Below are 17,870 nucleotides of genomic sequence, written 5' to 3'. Positions count from 1 at the left end.
GCGTAATGGAAAAAACATGGACTTTGCAACAATACAAACCCGGGCAATGTTTCAAAACTTGCCAGAACTCACTTCCTGGTTTGTGAAATGGTGCGAGGAGGGCATCCTTGCATTAGTGACCGGGAGGGTTGACACGACAGGCACACTAATACTAGTAACCTACATCCCAAGTCAGGCCTTCTGACTCTCCAACACCTGCTTTCCTGGTTGAAGTAACTTCAATCGGGGAATGTCTCAGTTCCCAGGGTCAGAGATTCCCAGTTCCCTCTACATTTGGACGTTTGAAGTTTTAAACTTGCAAAGGGCGTTCGGCTTAAAAGAAGAGAATTGTCAAGGGTGTTCAGGGATTTATGTCTAATAATGAAAAATGGGCAACAGTTTAAACGTCCTCCAGCAGGAAACTGATTTAATAAATCAGCACAGCTATGTGATAGAATACTTTGCGGCATTAAAATTACGCTTTTGAAGAATTATCTAGTGTCAAGAAAAAATGTTCTTGATAAAATGTTAAGTAAAATAAAAGCAATATTTAAAACATCATATAATATGACCCCACTCCAGAAAGACAAGTGAAACACATGGACGTATAAGGCAAAGAAGCACAAACGCAAGCGCTTTCCGCAGGGAGTCGGGAGGCGTGGAAAGACGTGATTTTCCTCCTCTATTTTTGTGTTTTGTCGGTTTCCATCAGTGATCACGTATTGCCTTTAAATGTGAGAACACTAGAATCACGTCGGGGCCTCGGCAGCCGCGCGCGCGCGGACGCGCGCGCAGCTGGGGGACGCGGGCGAGACCCCGGGCGGACCCCAGCGCCCCCTGGCGGCGCCCCGAGGCCCCGCCCCACGGGGTTGGGACGACGGGGCGGGGCGCGGAGCCCCAGCCCAGCCCAGGCCTGGTCAGCGCGCTCGGTGCCGGACTCGCCGCGCCGGGAGGGAGGCCGGGAGCGCACCGTCGGAGCGGTCAGGCAAGCCAGGGAGCCGGGGCCAGCGGGAGTTGGGGACCCCGTGTCGGCGGGAACGGAGCCAGAGCTGGGACGACGCCCCAAACTTTTTCCGAGTGCCCGGCCCGGGGAGGCGGTGCTGGAATGGGAATCTGTTGCCTTCGCCCTTGGAGTTTCGCTTTCCCGCTGCTCCCCGGGAGGCCGGGTGGCGCCTGTTTGGCGTTGTGAGCCGGGCAGTGGGTGGTGGGCACCAGCGAGCGGGCCAGGGTCTGTGGGTGTCGCGTCCCCCTCTTTCTGGCGCGTGCGTCGCAGGGCGTGTCCCCCGTACGAGCCCCCAGAGTGGCCAGTTGCGCGTGGGATGAGGTTGTCAGGTCCCTCGGCTGGTGGGAGGGGGAGGGGAGCGGCCGGGGAGCCTGGTGCCAGCCTTGGTGTAGACAGGTGAATGAGTCTGTGAGTGAGTGGGGGGAGGGGTCAGCAGCCCTCTATGCTTGGCGTGGGGAAGTGCCACCCCTGTCACCGTGACTTTGCCTCAGCCTGCCTGCTTCCAGCCACTGTGCCCAGGCTGGATTCAGAAAGCTACAAGGAAGTACTGTCCTCCTCGTGGCCTCTTTGGGTCAGCATAAAAACCCAACGGGAACATGGGAAAGGGGAAAACAAGTGGAGCTGGGGAAGGAGCCAGGAGCCAGTGGGAGTGCCAGCAGGGGAAGGCTGCTGGGAGGCTTGGCCCTGATCTGTGGGTCCTGCATCAGCTTGTCCTCCAGGGTGTCCATCCCCTCTCACCCCACTGTGGCCTGGGTGTGGTATCCAGGGGGTGGCATTCTACCTGAGGAACCTGGACATGGGATTAAGTGGGAGTCAGGGAACCAGGGTCAGGGCCAGATGTCATGGCAGGTCCTTCAGGTGTCCAGTTCTCTGGGGCTCTGAAATATTCATCTCACCAGTGAGCTTTGGTTTCAAAGCTGGCGCCTTTGGCCTGGCCAGTGGTGGCAGGGGGAGCCAGGTGCTGCCTTGGGGCTGCTTTGTCGGGGGCCGAGGGGCAGCCTTACTTTCTCCTCACCTGCCTGCTGTCCCTGCCTCTCTAGCCATGGGACCCAAACAGAGGACCCAGTTTGTAACTTAGAAAGAAGTGGTGGGACCACACAAATGTCAAGGGCATTGACTTCTTCTGTCTTCTGGTGCCATGACCTCAGGGCCTCGCTTGTAAAAATGGGCACGTCAGAGACGTAATGATGGGTTACACCATAAGTGTGGGGAGAGCTTCATGTCATGAGCTGGGGTAATAGCCACCTCAGCTCAGACTCCTCCCATGGGAACAGGGGCCTCAGCTGGAAGCTGTCTACCTCAGAGCACTTCCATCCACCCCCCAAACTTCTCACCTAGGGTCCTTCAGAAAGCGCAGAGGCCCCAGAGAAGGGACATACACTTGTGTCTTCGGAGGGCTGCAGGGGCAGGGTCAGAGAGGGGAAGCCGAGACAGCTCTGGGAAGAAGGTCTCCGCTAACAACACGGTTAATGCTGATGTGGGCTTTCTTGAGCATTCTGTTGGGACTGCTGTACAGGGGAGGGCCTTGACCTCCAACCCTAAGAGTTGAGATTCTGGGCCAAAACTTGGGTCTTGTTTTGAAGTAGAGATGATATTCAGAAGTCTACAGGCCACAGTGCCGGTACTGAGGGTACTCCATACACCAGTCAGGGAGGAAGATAAGAATGAGTCCTTCTTCTTGTGTTTAATGATTTGTATTTTTCCCATGACAGCAAGGGGATGGTAGGCGATGCCAGTCTCCTGGTTCTATGCTAGTTGAAGATGTCCCCCCAGCCCTTGGCAGTAGATCAGTAAATTCCACCGTGGAGAATATAATAGCAGCTGTCTGGGAGGTGGGGGGTAGAGAGGAGAAGGACCCTTGCTGTGGACGCTGGCTGGCAGTGAACTGACTCAGAGTGAGGGGGCATGCCTGTACTTCATGTGACTGCTCTGAGGGCTGGGTAGAAGAACAGGGGTTTTAAGATATGAGGAGTTGGGACATGAATCATTCTCAGGGTTGGGTCTATCTGTAAAACAAAGGTGGCCTGGTCAGGATCCCACAGGATATTAATTAGGTGTGCTCTGATAAAAATGTTTCAGGCTTGAGCAAGTTTGGAGGAAAACTGGGTGAAACAAAGTTGAACAGCTTTTGCTCAAGGCAGGGCTTCTCAGAGGCTAAAAATGCCCTTGTGCCTTGGGAATTTCCAAAAGGGGTATGGATTGTTTTTCAGACTTATCTGTTTCAGAGCTCATTTGTTAACATCTCCCGGGGTAGTGTTCTTTAGAGCAGTCTGGGAAATGCCTGGCTGGATGAATTTGGCTTTCAATGCCATGGTTCTGGGTAACGAGTCCCTCCCCTTTGCCCCCATGGGGGCTGATTTGGGGGAAAAGGAAGCCGAGGGAGGGCATTTGCCTGGTGGCAGGGTTAGAACTTTTGAGCCCGGGTCTCTCACCTTCCTGCCTGGTAATCTTTCTTGTCTACAGTGTCACGTTCTTTCTTTGCAGACTCTGGGGTAAGTGAGCACCCAGGAAATGCTGGCTGCAGGGTCCAGAGGGCAGTATGGGGCAGTTTGGGAGGAGAGGGCATTAGGGCCAGTCCCAAACCCGGAATATGTCAGGTGCCTCTGCCTCTGCGGACATTTTACATCAGTAGTGACCCCAGCGTAGATTCTTTAGGAAATGTGTCACTCTGCCCTGAAACCCGTGGGTCATTCTGCCCTGAAACCCGCTGCTCATTCAGAAGCAGAGGCTCTTGGAGTCGGAATGGACTTGATCTTTTGGTTCCATGTACTTGTTTTATGGAGGAGAAAAGTGAGTCCAGAGATGTGGAGTGGCCCACCCTGACTCACAGTAGGGTTAAGACCAGGACGAGAACTCTGTTCCCTGCCTTCTAACCCAGGGCTCTGGCATTGGACTGACTTTGTGCAAGGGAAAAGGTCTTTGCTACCTCAGCCCGCCCCAGGTGCTGGCCTGGGCACACAGGTGGCTGGTGGGGGTGCCTCAGGGGCTTCTGTTCCAGCAGGTGTCAAAGCAAAGGGCATGGACTGTAAAATCAGACTTCAAATCTGGGTTCAAACACATCTCTGCTGTTTGCCTGCTGTGGGACCCTAGATCTGTTTTTGTCTGAATTTCAGTTTTATCTATAGAGTGGGGGTAAGAACATGCACCCCAGAGGGCCGTTGTGAGGCTCAGACCTGCCTGAGTAGCCAATGACAGGTACATTACTTACTGCTGTGAGCGGTTCTCTTCCTTCCCTGCCTATCACAGGGAAGGGTTCGTTCCTTTCTGCACGGTGGGTTGTTAATTCTGCCTGCCTCTGCTCCCTCCTAGTCTTGAAGTCCAACTGAGAGGCAGAGAGGAAACCAAAGGAGGAGGTGGATAGGGGCTGTGTCTCTGAATTCTCCTCCCTCATCTGCATGGCCCGGCCTTTGGGACCATAGATGTGGCTGGGGTCGCTGAGCTCACCCACACTGCCGGCACAATTCTATCACCCACTGACGGGGGCTGAAGCTGTGGGGCCTGGGTTACTTCTGCTCTCCAGGGCATCTTCCTCACCCCTCTTAGCCTCAGATCTGAGAGAGGCCACCCTGGCTCGGGGCTGGGGCTGGAACGGAAGTCATGGGTTGGCAGTCTTATCTACTTCTGAGCAGGAAGGCATGATGGGGGCGGGGGGCAAGGATAGGGGGGAAAGGGTATCTTGTTCTGGCCCCGCCTCACTGGGCAGGGCTGGGGATGGAAGTTCCAAACCCATGACCAAGAGGCCCTTTTGTGGGCTGGGACAGGAACTTTCTTGGCATTGGGGTTTCCTTGTCTGTTAGATAACCGGATGATTTCTAAAGGCCACTCCGTCTCTTACGTCAGGTTTAGATCCCCTCAGAGTCATCCTGTTATTCCCAGAAGCCAGGCAGACTGAAGGATAAGTTGATTCTGGGCCTCTTGGTCCGTATGCAGCAGGCCTGGTGACTGCCCAGACACTCCTGGGTGTATCTTTTTTAGTCCTCTGCCCTGGTGGCTCTGTGCTGGGGGTGGGGGTGGGGGTGTGGTTCTTGGGGGTTGGGGAGAGCTGGAGGAGTTGGGGTAGGTAGAGGAAAAGGGAGGGAAGGAGACCGTCCTACGAGGCCAAGGGCTGTGTTCCTGTGCCTGCTGGGTGGGGTTTCCTGAGATGCACACTCTGAGCTATTCTTTCCATTCTGACTCTGGGCATCGGTTCCTGGCAGCGAGGAGGGCAGGCTGCCTGGACCAGTCAGCTGCTCCTTTCCGCCCCTCCCTCCAACACACACCCGCTTGCTTGCTTGCTTGCTTGCTTGCTGTGACTCCAGTAGCTCAGGCCTCCTCTCTGCAGATTCCAGAACCTTAACCCTTCAGGTGTGCCCAGGGGAGCCTGAGCCTGGGCCTCAGCTGGCCAGAGCTGTGGTGGCCACACCAAAGTGGCTCTGGGGGAAGGGGCTGTTTCCCCAAGGCTGTACCTGAAAACCTTGACAGCCAACAAGTCCTGTGTTTGAGCCCGCCCACTGCTGCTGCTGGGACGGCTGGGTCTGGAGGAGAAAGGAGAGCTTCTGGCTCCTTCTGGTGGGGGATTGGGGTCTTGACGATGGGGGAGCAGACTTAGATCTGTAACATGGCAAGGATGGGGCAGTTAGAACGTCTTGATAACAGGCATGGTGAGGAAGAATGTTCTAATGATTCAGGCTGCCTGCAAGTGGCACAGTCTTGCTCCCTGTTGTTGGAGTGTGTTCAGGAGAAACTGAATGCCTACTGTGTTTTAGGAAAATTCATGCTTCCAGTGGGGACCCTTCAAGGTCCCTTTTAGCCCATGGAGACTGTGAGCTCCTCTACTAGCTACTGGCAGAACCCAGATAACCTGACTCCTGGTTTCTAGTCTTTGGGCATCAGTCATCCTCCCCATCTCTGGATCGTCTCCCTCCTCTTTCCCCTCCTTCTCTTTCAACTCCACATTCTCCAGCGCCTACCATTACTCACAGCTCTGAAAGTAAATACTGACCACTTCCCCCTTTCCCTACTGCCTAGGCAGAGGCGGGCCCCAAACCTCATCCTTCTCCGAGGTCTCCATGACACAGAGTGACCAGGGCCCTCATGTAGGCTGGGCAGCTGTCAGGGGGCAGGCCCGGCCGTGGGCCAAGCCTCCTGCCCGCCTGACACTGCTCAGAGGTGGGTGTGGCTGTGTTCTGCCACTCCTCTGACTCGCCTGAATGCTCTCCCCTTCTCCTGTGCCCAGGACTGCACATCAGAGAGCGGGGATGTAGGCCCCGCCTCAGGTCCGGCAACATGACCATGACCATGGAGAGGTCACTCGACTTCCCCGTCTGGCTGGTAAAGCGAGTGGGCTGGCTCACCTTAGATGAGACAGTTTGCTTTTAGCTCTGTCATTTAAGAATCTCTAGCTCTGAATACCCTCTTAAGCTCCTGGCGGTGTTTGGGAACCGGGAGATGGGGAATTACGGAGGGGCCTGAGTGGTTCCGTGTCCTTTGCTATGTGAGCCTTCTGTTGTCATTAGAGGGTCTTAGACGGGTAGCCGTGAGTGGTGACGAGAGGCTTAGATAGACGGGGCATCAAAATGAGAGATGAGAGCATGGGGCTCTGCAGTCCGTCTTGGCGCTCAGGTGTTGACTTCATCACACCCTAGCTAAGTAACTTTGAGCAAGTGACTTAATTCTTCTAAGCCTCTATTTCTTCATTTGTAAATAGGGATAACATTATCCACTCTGTTGGACTACTGTAAGGACTAATAAAATAATAACTATAAAGAGCCAGCATTTACTGTTTTTATCACGGGTCAGGTACCCTTCTAAGTGCTTTATGCATATTTTTACAACTCTGAGAAGGGTATTGTTAAGAGTATTAAACCCATTCTCCAGGTGGAGACAGTGAGTCATAGTGAGGTGACATGGTCAGTGCCAATCTCTGGTGAGCATGGGCTGGTGGCTGAGCCCTTGGAGAACTGGACTGTGAGCTGCTGTGTCTCCAGCAGGCGGGTCTACTGGTGAATTCCTCAGAAGAGTCAAAGGGAGGGGTGAGAACGTGCAGAGGGAGTCCCCGTGATCAGCGGCCTCCTGAGCTGGACCAGGCCCCTGGAGACTTGGCGGCCAATCCGAGGCTGACCTTCCTCTCCATGATTTACCCTGGGGCCGCAGCCCCTGTGGTCTGGAAAGGAGCCTGTTTGCCCAGCTTGGCTTAGAGGGAGGAGGGAGGGGCCACTGCTGGCCAGGCAAAGGGCAAGCCCCATGTCGCTGGGTGCCTCAGATAGTTCACAATCTGTTAGAGCAGGAAATGAGCTCACAGATCATCTGACCCATAACACCTCATTTTATAGAGGAGCACCCCCAGCAGGAGACAGGGCCAGGTCATGGTGTCATCACCTGTGGTGGCCCAGCTGGGGCTTCAAACCACAGGGCCTTTCCTGCCAGTGCCTCTTGGGCCATGCTCAGCCTATTCATCTGTGTGCCATCACCCAGATGGGTGGGCATCACAGGAACCCCGGGCTGAGACGGCTGTAATAATAACACATAGCCCTACTCCATAGTAAGTTTTTTTTTTTTTTTTAAATATTTTGTTTTTTTTTATGTAATCCCTACACCCAACATGGGGCTTGAACTTACAACCCTGAGATCAAGAGTTGTATGCCCCACTGACTGAGCCCGCCAGGCACCCCTTTCTTTTTTTTAATAAGTTTTAGATATAGCCCTACTCCAAAGTGACCTGTTTGCACCTCTTCCTATAGACAGGATGCCATTCTCTTGGTGGAGTTAAAAGGGGATTCTTGGAGAGGGACAGGCAGAGGGGTGTAGGGAGAAGGAGCCTTTTGCCTCAGGGGAGGAGAGCCAGTTCGTGTTTCTTCCTTTTTCAAAATCTATTAAGATTCACATATTTATACTTACTACCCTATCCTTACGGAAGACCGGGACATTTCCAAAGCAGTTAATATCTGTTTCTTATGCTCACAACACTCCGTGTTTGGTCTTCTCTCGTTCTCTTTCACTCCTTATTTCCTCAGGTCGCCTTACTCCACTGTGCAGGACCTTCACCATGACCCTGCTTTTGAAGCCTTGGTTTGCTGTCACACCCTCACTGTCAGAAAGGTCTTTCTTATTTCTGACCTGACACATTCTTGTTGTGCTGGCCCATCTACTCCGGGAAGATGGAGAACAGCTTTCCTCAAAGTAACCCATTTAGAGCCCTGGCCTGATATCCGATCCCTCCTCCCTGCCGCTCCCCACCACCTTCCTCTCTGAATTATCCCAGTTCTCCTAAGAGAGAAGAGATAAGACAATTCTTTATCTGATCCCTGGACTGTGCGGGGTGCCCTAAAAAGAGAAGCCGGTTCTCTCTTCCTTCCAGCAGAGGTTCTGAGCACGTCTGCCTGCCTGGATCCGGGGGTGCTTCCTCCCTGGGGGGTCCTAAAAGTCTGCCCCTTGGGAGATGCTGTGGGAGGAGGTCATGGCCCTGTCAAGGCTTTTCAGGGACCCCCTTCTTAGCTTCTCCCAAGCCCCCATCTTTGCCACCTCAGAGGGGAACACCAGGCCTAGAGGACATTTATTTGGCCTAAGAGGCAGAAAGAACACAGCCTAATATAGAGGATGCAGACCCAGGACCCTGAAGGCCTCAGTTCCGGTTGTACCATTAACCTGCTCGTTCTGTGGCCCTGGGGAGTCAAGAGTTGCTTCATTGTTCTGCGCCTTGTTCCTCTTCTCTAAATTGAGCATTTGGGCCATAAGACCTGGAGGTCCCTCTCAGCTGTGTTTTTGGGGTTCCCTCCTTGTTCCTCAGCCCTCCCCTGGCCATGGGACTCCTCCTGCCACAGAGAAGACACCTGCTGGGTCTTGAGGCATGACTCATCAGTGCTTTCTCCTCCCCACTTAGCCACAGCTCCTGCTGGGGAACAGGCAGGAATCACGGGGATACCAGAGGCTCCAGAGCCCAAAACATGGGTCTCTCCCTCCCAGGGGGTTTCGGGGCCCTGTACGCACTATCTACTACCTGGCAAGGCTGTGAAGAGAACAGTAGCAGCCATATGCTGCGACACCCATCAGATGCACCTTAGCTGTTATTTGAAGGAACCAGAAAGTCCTGTCTCTGGCCTCACCCTTTTTGTGCAGCTCCCCAGCCCTGAGTGGCCAGCCCCAGGCAGGTACTCGCCCAGGCCTCTCAGGCGTCCCCTGACTCAGCCACTGGCCACAGAGCCACTGGCCACGGGTCCACTGCCCTCCCGCTTGGGCCTGGTGGCTCGGCCCTGGGGCTAGCTTGTCTTCCCCCTCCACTTAGAGCCCTGGCTCCTCCCCAGCTCTGCCTTTCAGGCCTGAGGCTCCTGCCAGCTGCTGTGGGGGCTGGGCTGACCCCTTCAATGGGTCCCGGCTGGCCGCGTGACTCACCCCCAGGCTTGGCTGGGGCCATCAAGCTTCTTCTGTGGTCACTGGAAACTTTTCTTAAATGAGCACAGGGGAGTTCCCGGGCTTCCATCCCTCGTCTCTCACACCACTGATGCCCAGTGACTGCTCTGGGCTCCTGCACAAATCCCCCCTTCTGCTTTCCTGGGGGCACGAAGCGGCACAGGAGGGAGGGCCGTAGACAGAAAGCTGGCATGAAGGCAGAGGGACAGGGGCTGAGCTGGTGGGGATGGGGAGGATGGCCTGTGGGCAGAGGATGACACTGTGATCACGATCAAGAGAGAAAATGTGAGGGTCCCCTCTCCACAGAGGCAGCCTGGACTGGGGCCCCGTGAGCTGGGTCCGGGCACTCCTGACTGATTTTCTCATCTCCATTTCAGGTGCCCTCAGCCCTTGAGCGGCCATGTCCAGCCCCAGTGCCCCCCCTCCGTATGAGGACCGCAACCCTCTGTACCCTGGCCCTCCGCCCCAGGGGGGCTACGGGCAGCCGTCTGTCCTGCCTGGTGGCTACCCGGCCTACCCGGCCTACCCACAGCCTGGCTACGGTCACCCTGCTGGCTATCCACAGCCTATGCCCCCCATCCACCCGATGCCCATGAACTACGGTGAGTCCCCGAGGGGCGCTGGAGGGGGGGGGACGAGGCAGCACTTGTACCACATGAGGCCACCTCTTTTGCTTCCATCTCAGCTTCCTGTCCCATCCCTTTTTTCATCTTCTCCTTAGATCTCTCCTGTTTCACGATCTTTGTTACCTGCCCCCACCCTCCCCCATCCCCTTAGCACCTGGCCCTGAGCCACCTACTAGCCCCTTTATTCAGCAAGGAACTGAGTCCATAGACACACACCACAGAACTTCCATATCAGATGAGAAAGTGGCGGGGTAAGGCAACTGGTTCCTGAAGGCCATTTCCGTGTCCTAGCTAGACAGTTGCCACCCCCTAGACTCCTCTCTTCTAGTAACTGCCTTTGCCTGAGGCACTTTTTTTTTTTTTCCTTAAATATTCTCGATGCCGACAAGTCCTCATCCTTTAAGGTAACATCTGAGTCTTACAGACATCCAGAAGTCATTTGGATGTCTGATAAATGTCATGGCAGGTAAATGCTCTGTTTGGTCAGAAATGAGAGATTAGAATGCAGGGATTTTTCCTGAATGGCTCACATGCGGATTTTGAAAGCAGTGTCCAAGGAAGCATTGAAGGAATGTTTTGAGTCCTGTAGCCTCTGGAATTCTGGGGCACGGCCAGCTCTCAGCTGGCCATCTGTGTTCTGTTGGGAATACTAGCACATCAGTCACGGTCACAGTCATGCTTTGTCCTGTGCACGCAGGCCGCTGGCATCCCCGAGTGCTGATGTTTGCCGGATGCAGATTATGCTCCTCACTCTGTTCTCCACCCTCCACACATACGCTGTGTTTCTATCTTCCTCTTCCTCCTTCCATCCGTGACGCCCCTGCTCCGGCCCTGCCAGCTCCTCTGGCTGATGCCCCAAGCCCTGCCCCTGCCTGGCTTCCTCACTAGATCGTGACCCCTAGTTGAAGATCATGAGTGTTCATCCCCCAGAGCACCCAGGTGTGGGCCGGGCACCCCCATACAGGAGCCATCAGTGAATGCGCGCCGATGGAACGGCTTACACCAAAGTCCCCTTGTGACAGGGACGCTCGGCTCCGCATGGTGCCCAGGCCATCCCTGGGTTACTCTGAGGGCATCCAGAGGACCTGATTTGGGTGAGGAGTTCCTGAGTTATACCCTTGTCTTTCGGCTGGAGATCCCTGAGACTCTGAGATAATGTCATGCAGGCTTGGGGATTGAGGCCACATGTCCCAGGTCCCCAGTTGGTCATATTTGATCTGTTCCCAGGCCCAGGCCAGGGCTATGATGCGGAGGAGAGAGCAGTGAGTGAAAGCTTCGGGCCTGGAGAATGGGATGACAGGAAAGTCCGACACACCTTCATCCGAAAGGTGAGATATGGGCGGGGAGGCCACTGTACGTAGGCTGTGGGAATGGGGTGGGGCCGGGGGTGGAGATGGCCAGGCACTATAGTTCCGGGGCACTCATTCCCATGCAGATACGCTGTTGCCTTCCGAATTCTCTTTAGTCCTGCCCTGCCCTCAGAGGGGCCCCCAGCTCCGCTGACCCACGTTCCCCGCCTTTCACTCTTCTCTTCCTTGACCTTGTGGTGGGGGACAGATTCAATCTGGGAAAATCTAGGCGGGCTTCGCCAAAGTGTTCTGTCCTCCCCAAACGTCTTTCTCCTGTTAGACTGTGAGCAACTTGAAGTCAGAATGATCAAACTCTTTTATACTCCATCCCTCCCCCATCTCACATCTGCACGGTGCCCTGCTCCGAGTAGGTGGATACCCGAGGAGGTAGATACCTGACAGACGTCACACTGAACTCCCAGAAGTGTGGAGGCCACACCCGGTAGTGCAGCGAGGCAGGGGGAGTATGTGGGGAACTGAGGCTAAGTGTTGGACAGGGGGTGGGGGAAATGTCAGGGAGCAGCTGGAGGTGGGGGTCAGCTCTGAGGGTGCGTCTAGTATCTGAGCCAGACTCCTCAAGGGTGGGGGGCCTTCGGGCCAGGCTGCAGGCGAGGAGGGCCCTAGTGGAAATGAAGTAAGAAGGAGATCCTTCACCATTAAGAAGGGGCCCCCTCGCCCCCCGTAAAAGACGTGGGCAGGGTAGTAGGGTCTTTGGGGCTCTTGGGGGGGACTGGCTGCTTCCCGGGGGGACACGGGGGATGGTGACACATGCTGCCCCCACCCTGGCCTGTGTTCCAGGTTTACAGCATCATCTCCATCCAGCTGCTCATCACGGTGGCCATCATCGCTATCTTCACCTTTGTGTGAGTCTGAGGACTCGGGGGCCCTACGGGTGGGGCCGGGCCCTGTGCTCAGATGGACTGGAAGGGGAGTTTGCATGTGGTGGCCAGGGCGGGCGGCGGGAACGCAGGCTGCTGGGAGGGCCTGGGCAGGGAGTGTGAGGTGTGTGACTCCCCTCCCTTGTCCTCCCCTGCTCCACAGGAAACCAGTTGGCGATTTCGTGAGGAGAAACCTGTTTGTCTACTATGTGTCCTAGTGAGTCTCTGCGCCTGTCTGCTGTGTGTGTGTGTGTGTGTGTGTGTGTGTGTGTGTGTGTGTGTTGGGGGTGGGGCAGGGAGATGAGCGGGAGACAACTGACCAGCTTTTCTCAGGGCAGCGATCAAAATGCTTTTTGAGGGGCCCTCCAGGCTGCCGGCTTTGCTGGCAAGGGTGGGTGAGACTCTTGGTGTGTAAGCCACCAAGTGAGGAGTAACAGCACCGCAGAGCTCCTGGGAGCAGGGGGTGGGGGGCTGGTGGCTGCATGCACACTGCCAAATGGTCCCCGGATTCTCCTAGTCTGTCTGCCACGGTCTCCTTCAGCCTCCTTCCTGGCCAAGCCCCCTGTCTCAGAGGTTCTTGGTGTCCTTGGGGCGGGGGGGGGGGGGGGGTACTTGTCCTGGGCGGCTTCCCCTCAGACTTCCCAACGGCCCCCAGCCTGCCGGCCTGGTGAGTGCCACCAGGCGGGGCCCAGATGGGGCTGAGGGGCAGGCTGGGCCTGTCGTTCATTTCCTCATCTCTCTCTCCCCAGTGCTGTCTTCCTGGGCACCTATCTGACCCTCGCGTGCTGCCAGGGACCCAGGTGAGTCCTGGAAGACGATGAGAAGGGATGGTGGGGGGCACGAGGGGGGGCAAGTGTTTGGGGAAGCAAGGGGATCCCTAGAGCAGCTGCGTGGTCATGGGTACGGTTGAAGTTGAGGTGCGTACAAAGTCCCCTGGGTGGGTGGGATCTATTCAGCCACGCGGCTGTAATTTTTACAGTACATCTGCAAGGTATGTAACGTTTTAACCATTTAACACATATGGAAAACCCAAGGCTCAGAGGTTGAGTAACTTTCTCACGGTCACGCAGTCATTGTAAGAACTGCAACTGGACCCAGGTGTTTGTGGCTCCATTGCCCAGGTCCGTCCCACTGCCCCATGTTGTCCCTGCATAGAACCCCCCAGCAGGTACCAAAGGCCATGCCCGCCTCCCCACCCCCAAGTCAAGGCCTAATTCTCTACGCACCTGAGCCAAGAACTTCCTTCTGCTAAAGGAGCCTCTGATACCGGGCTAGACCCAAGTCGCTTAATCACACACGGTCTCTTTCCTTTCAGACGCCGTTTCCCATGGAATATCATCCTGCTGACCCTCTTTGTAAGTCTAGAAGGGTTGAGGGAGGGTGTGGAGATGGTGTGAGAGAGAGAGAGTTGGTCCCAGGGAAGGGGCTGGGGACACCACTGTGGAAGATGTCCCTGGCTGTCTCCCCGACCCTAACCTGACCCATGGCATTGGTCTCATCACTGCCTCTTTCCTACTCAGTCACATTTGCCCCTCCCCCCCCCCAGCTCTGGCAACCTACTGTGGCCATGCCTCCATGCCACCTTTCTCGTGTGTTTCACTCTTGTCTCTGTCCTTTCCTCAGACTCTTGCCATGGGCTTCATGACGGGCACCATTTCCAGGTATATTCCAGGACAAACCACCGCACTCTTGTGAAGTGTCTGTTATGTGGGAGTGGGGCATCCCTGGGCTGGCAGTCATCTGCATGGGTGGATGCTGGGCAAGATCCTTCTAGAAGGGATGGTTTTGAAGTCATTCATACATGACTTATCGATCCCTTTGGCCTCTCTGAACTCCTTCTCCTCAGTGTGTATGAAACCAAAGCCGTCATCATTGCAATGATCATCACTGCCGTGGTGTCCATTTCGGTCACCATCTTCTGCTTCCAGACCAAGGTGAGGGTATGGAGGGCCCTTCCCTGGCCACCCCACCTCCTTTCTTCTATAAACCTGGCCCTCCAGGCTTGGCAGTTGAGCAGGTCTGTGAGGGCCCAGACTCCTCTACACCAGGGATTTCCCTCGGAGAGTCTAGTCCCCTTCCCCTCCTGTCTGCAGCTATAAAACTGCTTCTTGTGTCTGTCAGAACGTCATGGTTACGCCCAGGCCTTCCAGGAAGCAGCACTGGGACTCCCTGGAGGGGGAGGCAGGGCAGTCTAGCTGGGCTGCTAGTTGTGACACTTGTCTGACAGGTGCTTCCTCCTCCCTTCCTGGCAGGTGGACTTCACCTCGTGCACAGGCCTCTTCTGTGTCCTGGGAATTGTGATGATGGTGACTGGGATTGTCACCGCCATTGTGCTGTCCTTCAAATATGTGAGTGTCCTGGGAGAGCTGCGGTCCCCAAACCTAACATTCACAGGAGACTTTCGGTGTGAAGTGTTGCAGCACGCCCACGCCCCAGGCATCCGGGCAGGCTCTGACTTCTGGAAGCTCTCAGCTGGCTAGAAAAGGCACTAATGCTGGAGCACCATCCTTTGGTTAGGGTCGTCTCTGTTAGGAGATGGAAAGCCCTGGGCACCGTAGAACCTGAAGCCCTGGATGACATTACAGAATTCCTATGGGAAACAGTGGGTGAGATGTGTCTGGCAGCTGAAGTCAGGTTCGAGGAGGGAGATGGCAGATGGGCTTCGATGGAGGGGACCTCCGAGGAGGGGAGTGTGGTGCTGGGAAGGGAGGCATACAATCAGGAGGGCCACCTGCCTACTTGACCATGGCTGGCCCTACCCTTCTGTGGACAGGCACCTGGAGGGCCGTTGAGCAGGCTGCCCTGGGGGTCCATGATTCTGACAGTCGTCAGGGTGGTAGTGGGCCTTCCCTCCCACACCAGGCTGCAGGAACCACTCTACTGAATGCTGACTATGTCTAGGGCTCTTCAAGCTATACCTGCCTGGCTCCTGCCCCTCCCAGAGCTATAGCTCAACCACCTGCTTTTTTCCAGAAGTACAGTGGACACTTCTGTAACCTAACTAACTTTGGAGATTGGTTTTATATGACCCCTGGAGGATGGCCTCTGTTTTCTCTGCCAAATGTTACTGTTCTTTTTTTTTAAGTAATCTCTATACCCAACGTGGGGCTCGAACTCACAACCCTGAAGTCAACACTCACATGCTCTACCAGATGAGCCAGCCAGGCACCCCAAATATGTTACTATTCCTAATTTCTTTCAGGATGTGGAAGGCAGAAGTAGTCCTTTCACAAAGCTACCTTCCTGGGTCTCCCCACTCAGATGCCAGAATTCTGGGGGAAATGGCACTGAGGGACTGCCTGGGTCTGTGCTTTGCTAAGATCTCTAACACTGTCCCTGTCCCCTCTCCCCAGATTTACTGGCTCCACATGGTCTATGCTGCTCTGGGGGCCATTTGCTTCACCTTGGTGAGTAAGGCCCTGCTGTCTCTAGGAAGGGGAGTGGGGGCTGGAGAAGAGGAACTATACAGGTGGAGCAGGAGTTTAGGCTGCTTGGGAGCCAGGGAGTGGGGCCACAGCTGCCCTTTCCTCTTTCCACGGTCAAGAGGTGACCGATTTCCTGGGCATTCCTGCCACCGCTCGTTCATTCGCCTGCTGTGAATACCCAGCAGGCTGTATTATAGATGATGGCGTGTCTTTCTGCCTTCCTAGACTGAACCATTTGAGGGGAGAGACCATGGGTTGTTCTGGTCATTAAAGAGTCCCTAAGTACACTGCATGGCACGGAGGCTCCTAGGACAGATGTACTGATGAAACGAGAACCAGACAGGAGCTCTGGCCCCTGAGCCCCTGGGCCCTCACTCGAGCCTTCCCTGTTCCTGCAGTTCCTGGCTTACGACACGCAGCTGGTCCTGGGAAACCGAAAGCACACCATCAGCCCGGAGGACTACATCACTGGCGCCCTGCAGATCTACACTGACATCATCTACATTTTCACCTTTGTGCTGCAGCTGGTGGGGGACCGCAATTAAGGAGCACCTTCCACCCCACTGTGCGCCCACTGTGGGCTCTCCCTTCCCTAGAGGGCTGGGCCCTGTGACTGGAGTCCGGACCTCAGACCCCCTTCCTTCCCCTCCAGTAATATGCCCAGTTTCCTTTCTGTCCTGGGATGGGTGGCCTCTGTGGCGGTGGATGTGCAGAGACCTGGCAGGGCTGGAGGAACCAGGGACTAACTCTTGCCTCTGGTAGACTCGGCAGGGACCAGGCAGAAGACATGCCTTCTCCCTCCACCCACTCCGTGGCACCAAATTCTTCTCGACTGTTGGGGTTGCAGGAAGGACAGAAAAAGCCTATTCTACAGCCAAAAGGGAATATGAGAAGTAGAAGTAACTTCGGGGTGATGAGGTGTCCCCTCCCACCTCTGCCATAGGCTTCTGGGCTTGGTAGCTGAAGCTGTTTCCTCCCTCAACCCCCAACAAAGCCAGAGAGCTTTGTCCCCAGCCTCCTGGACTCACTGGCCATTATCCTGTACTCCTCTGACAACCCTTGGTGCCTCCCGGCTCACAAAGGTAGAAGAGATCTGTGCCCATGGGTCTCCCCTGCTTCAGTCCCTCTTCTTTCGATGGCATGTACATACTGTTCATTTGGAATAGGGGAGGACGAGGAGAGTAAGCAAAGCCAAGGACGGCCAAGACAGAACAGCATCTACCCTGGGCTTCCTCATGGCTTGTGGTGGTGGAGAGGGCAGGCCTGTCCACAGCCATCTGGTCCCCATTCTCCAAAGCTCCCTGGGGCCTCCTTGGGGGCTTCTGAGATCTCTGGTCAGAGAGACCTCTTGCTTCCTGTGCTCAAGCTGCTCAGAGAAGAAAGTGAGGAGCAAAGCTCGGGAGATGGGGTGGTTTGTAGGAGTATAAGTGGGGCCAGGAAGTACCAGGGTGAAGAAAGGTCAGGTTGGGGGCAGGAAAATGCTCTGGGGTCCTCTCCCTGATCTGAGGGGTATGAAAGCCTACTGTGGTATCCATGGAAATTTCTGTTCTTTCCTTGTGCTAACCTGGGAAGGATCCTGAGCAAAAGGAGACTTCCCCTCTCAGTTTGTTCTTAACTTGTGCTGGGGGATTTTAGACTTGAGCCTCATCTCTCCAGCCAGCTGCCACTTTCTTCGTGACACCAAGTGCCTCAAGCTGGAATGGGGAAGGAGGACAAGAGTCCTTCTGTCAGTGGGGGTAGAAACCAAATCAGCCCAAGGGTATACTTAGGACTTCTCTTAAGTACTTGGTCCTAAATATATCACACAAAACGACATAAGTAGAAACGTAATAAAGTTTTGTGTTTCGAAGTTAAAACCCTACTTGGCTCTGGTTTCTTTAAGGTGTCCACTCTGGGAGGGCTGGTCTGGCTCTGCCCAAACCGTCCACTTCCTACCTCTGCATTTTGGCTTGGTTTCCTCTACCTTGCCTAAGATCACAAAACATATTTTGCCCCAGTGCTTCCTGGTGACGGACGCAGTAGATCGGTAAAGGTTCAACCTTAGCAAAACTGGGTCTGGCGCGGACGAGTGGTCTCTCTCTGAATGAGAGTGGTAACGTGACCTTTTCTGCATCATGGACCCTTCACAAAAGCACACGAGAGCTAGGAACTCTCTTACTCACAAAGCTGTATGTGTACACGTGATTTTCACACTGATGGGGGGAGATGCACCACAGGTTCAAGTT

The 17,870-nt window shown here is 55.1% G+C and overlaps 2 protein-coding genes across 5 annotated transcripts in view; one reads left to right on the top strand and one right to left on the bottom strand.

The window, feature by feature from the left end:
* Nucleotides 1–17,870, bottom strand: part of PNKD (PNKD metallo-beta-lactamase domain containing) — a 58,741-nt gene that overhangs the window by 38,020 nt on the left and 2,851 nt on the right. The gene's annotated exons all lie outside the window — the stretch shown is intronic.
* Nucleotides 856–17,506, top strand: TMBIM1 (transmembrane BAX inhibitor motif containing 1). The gene is made up of 12 exons (XM_043577810.1): nt 856–964; nt 9,745–9,969; nt 11,221–11,321; nt 12,141–12,205; nt 12,384–12,437; nt 12,970–13,020; nt 13,536–13,575; nt 13,844–13,881; nt 14,067–14,154; nt 14,473–14,568; nt 15,574–15,627; nt 16,044–17,506. The coding sequence occupies exons 2-12, from the start codon at nt 9,768–9,770 to the stop codon at nt 16,188–16,190; spliced, it is 936 nt and encodes a 311-aa protein (XP_043433745.1). The 5' UTR covers nt 856–964; nt 9,745–9,767; the 3' UTR covers nt 16,191–17,506.

This window comes from Prionailurus bengalensis, chromosome C1, assembly GCF_016509475.1.
Source record: "Prionailurus bengalensis isolate Pbe53 chromosome C1, Fcat_Pben_1.1_paternal_pri, whole genome shotgun sequence".
Classification (NCBI taxonomy): domain Eukaryota; kingdom Metazoa; phylum Chordata; class Mammalia; order Carnivora; family Felidae; genus Prionailurus; species Prionailurus bengalensis.
Note: the sequence above shows the minus strand (reverse complement) of the source record. Positions and strands in the feature narration are given on the sequence as shown.

What these genes read in the sequence shown, in the direction of transcription:
- TMBIM1 (XM_043577810.1), top strand. Translation starts at nt 9,768, where the DNA reads ATGTCCAGCCCCAGTGCCCCCCCTCCGTATGAGGACCGCAACCCTCTG. An exon ending in TCATCCTGCTGACCCTCTTT is followed by an intron (nt 13,576 to 13,843) that starts GTAAGTCTAGAA and finishes TCCTTTCCTCAG; the next exon opens with ACTCTTGCCATGGGCTTCAT. An exon ending in ATGACGGGCACCATTTCCAG is followed by an intron (nt 13,882 to 14,066) that starts GTATATTCCAGG and finishes CCTTCTCCTCAG; the next exon opens with TGTGTATGAAACCAAAGCCG.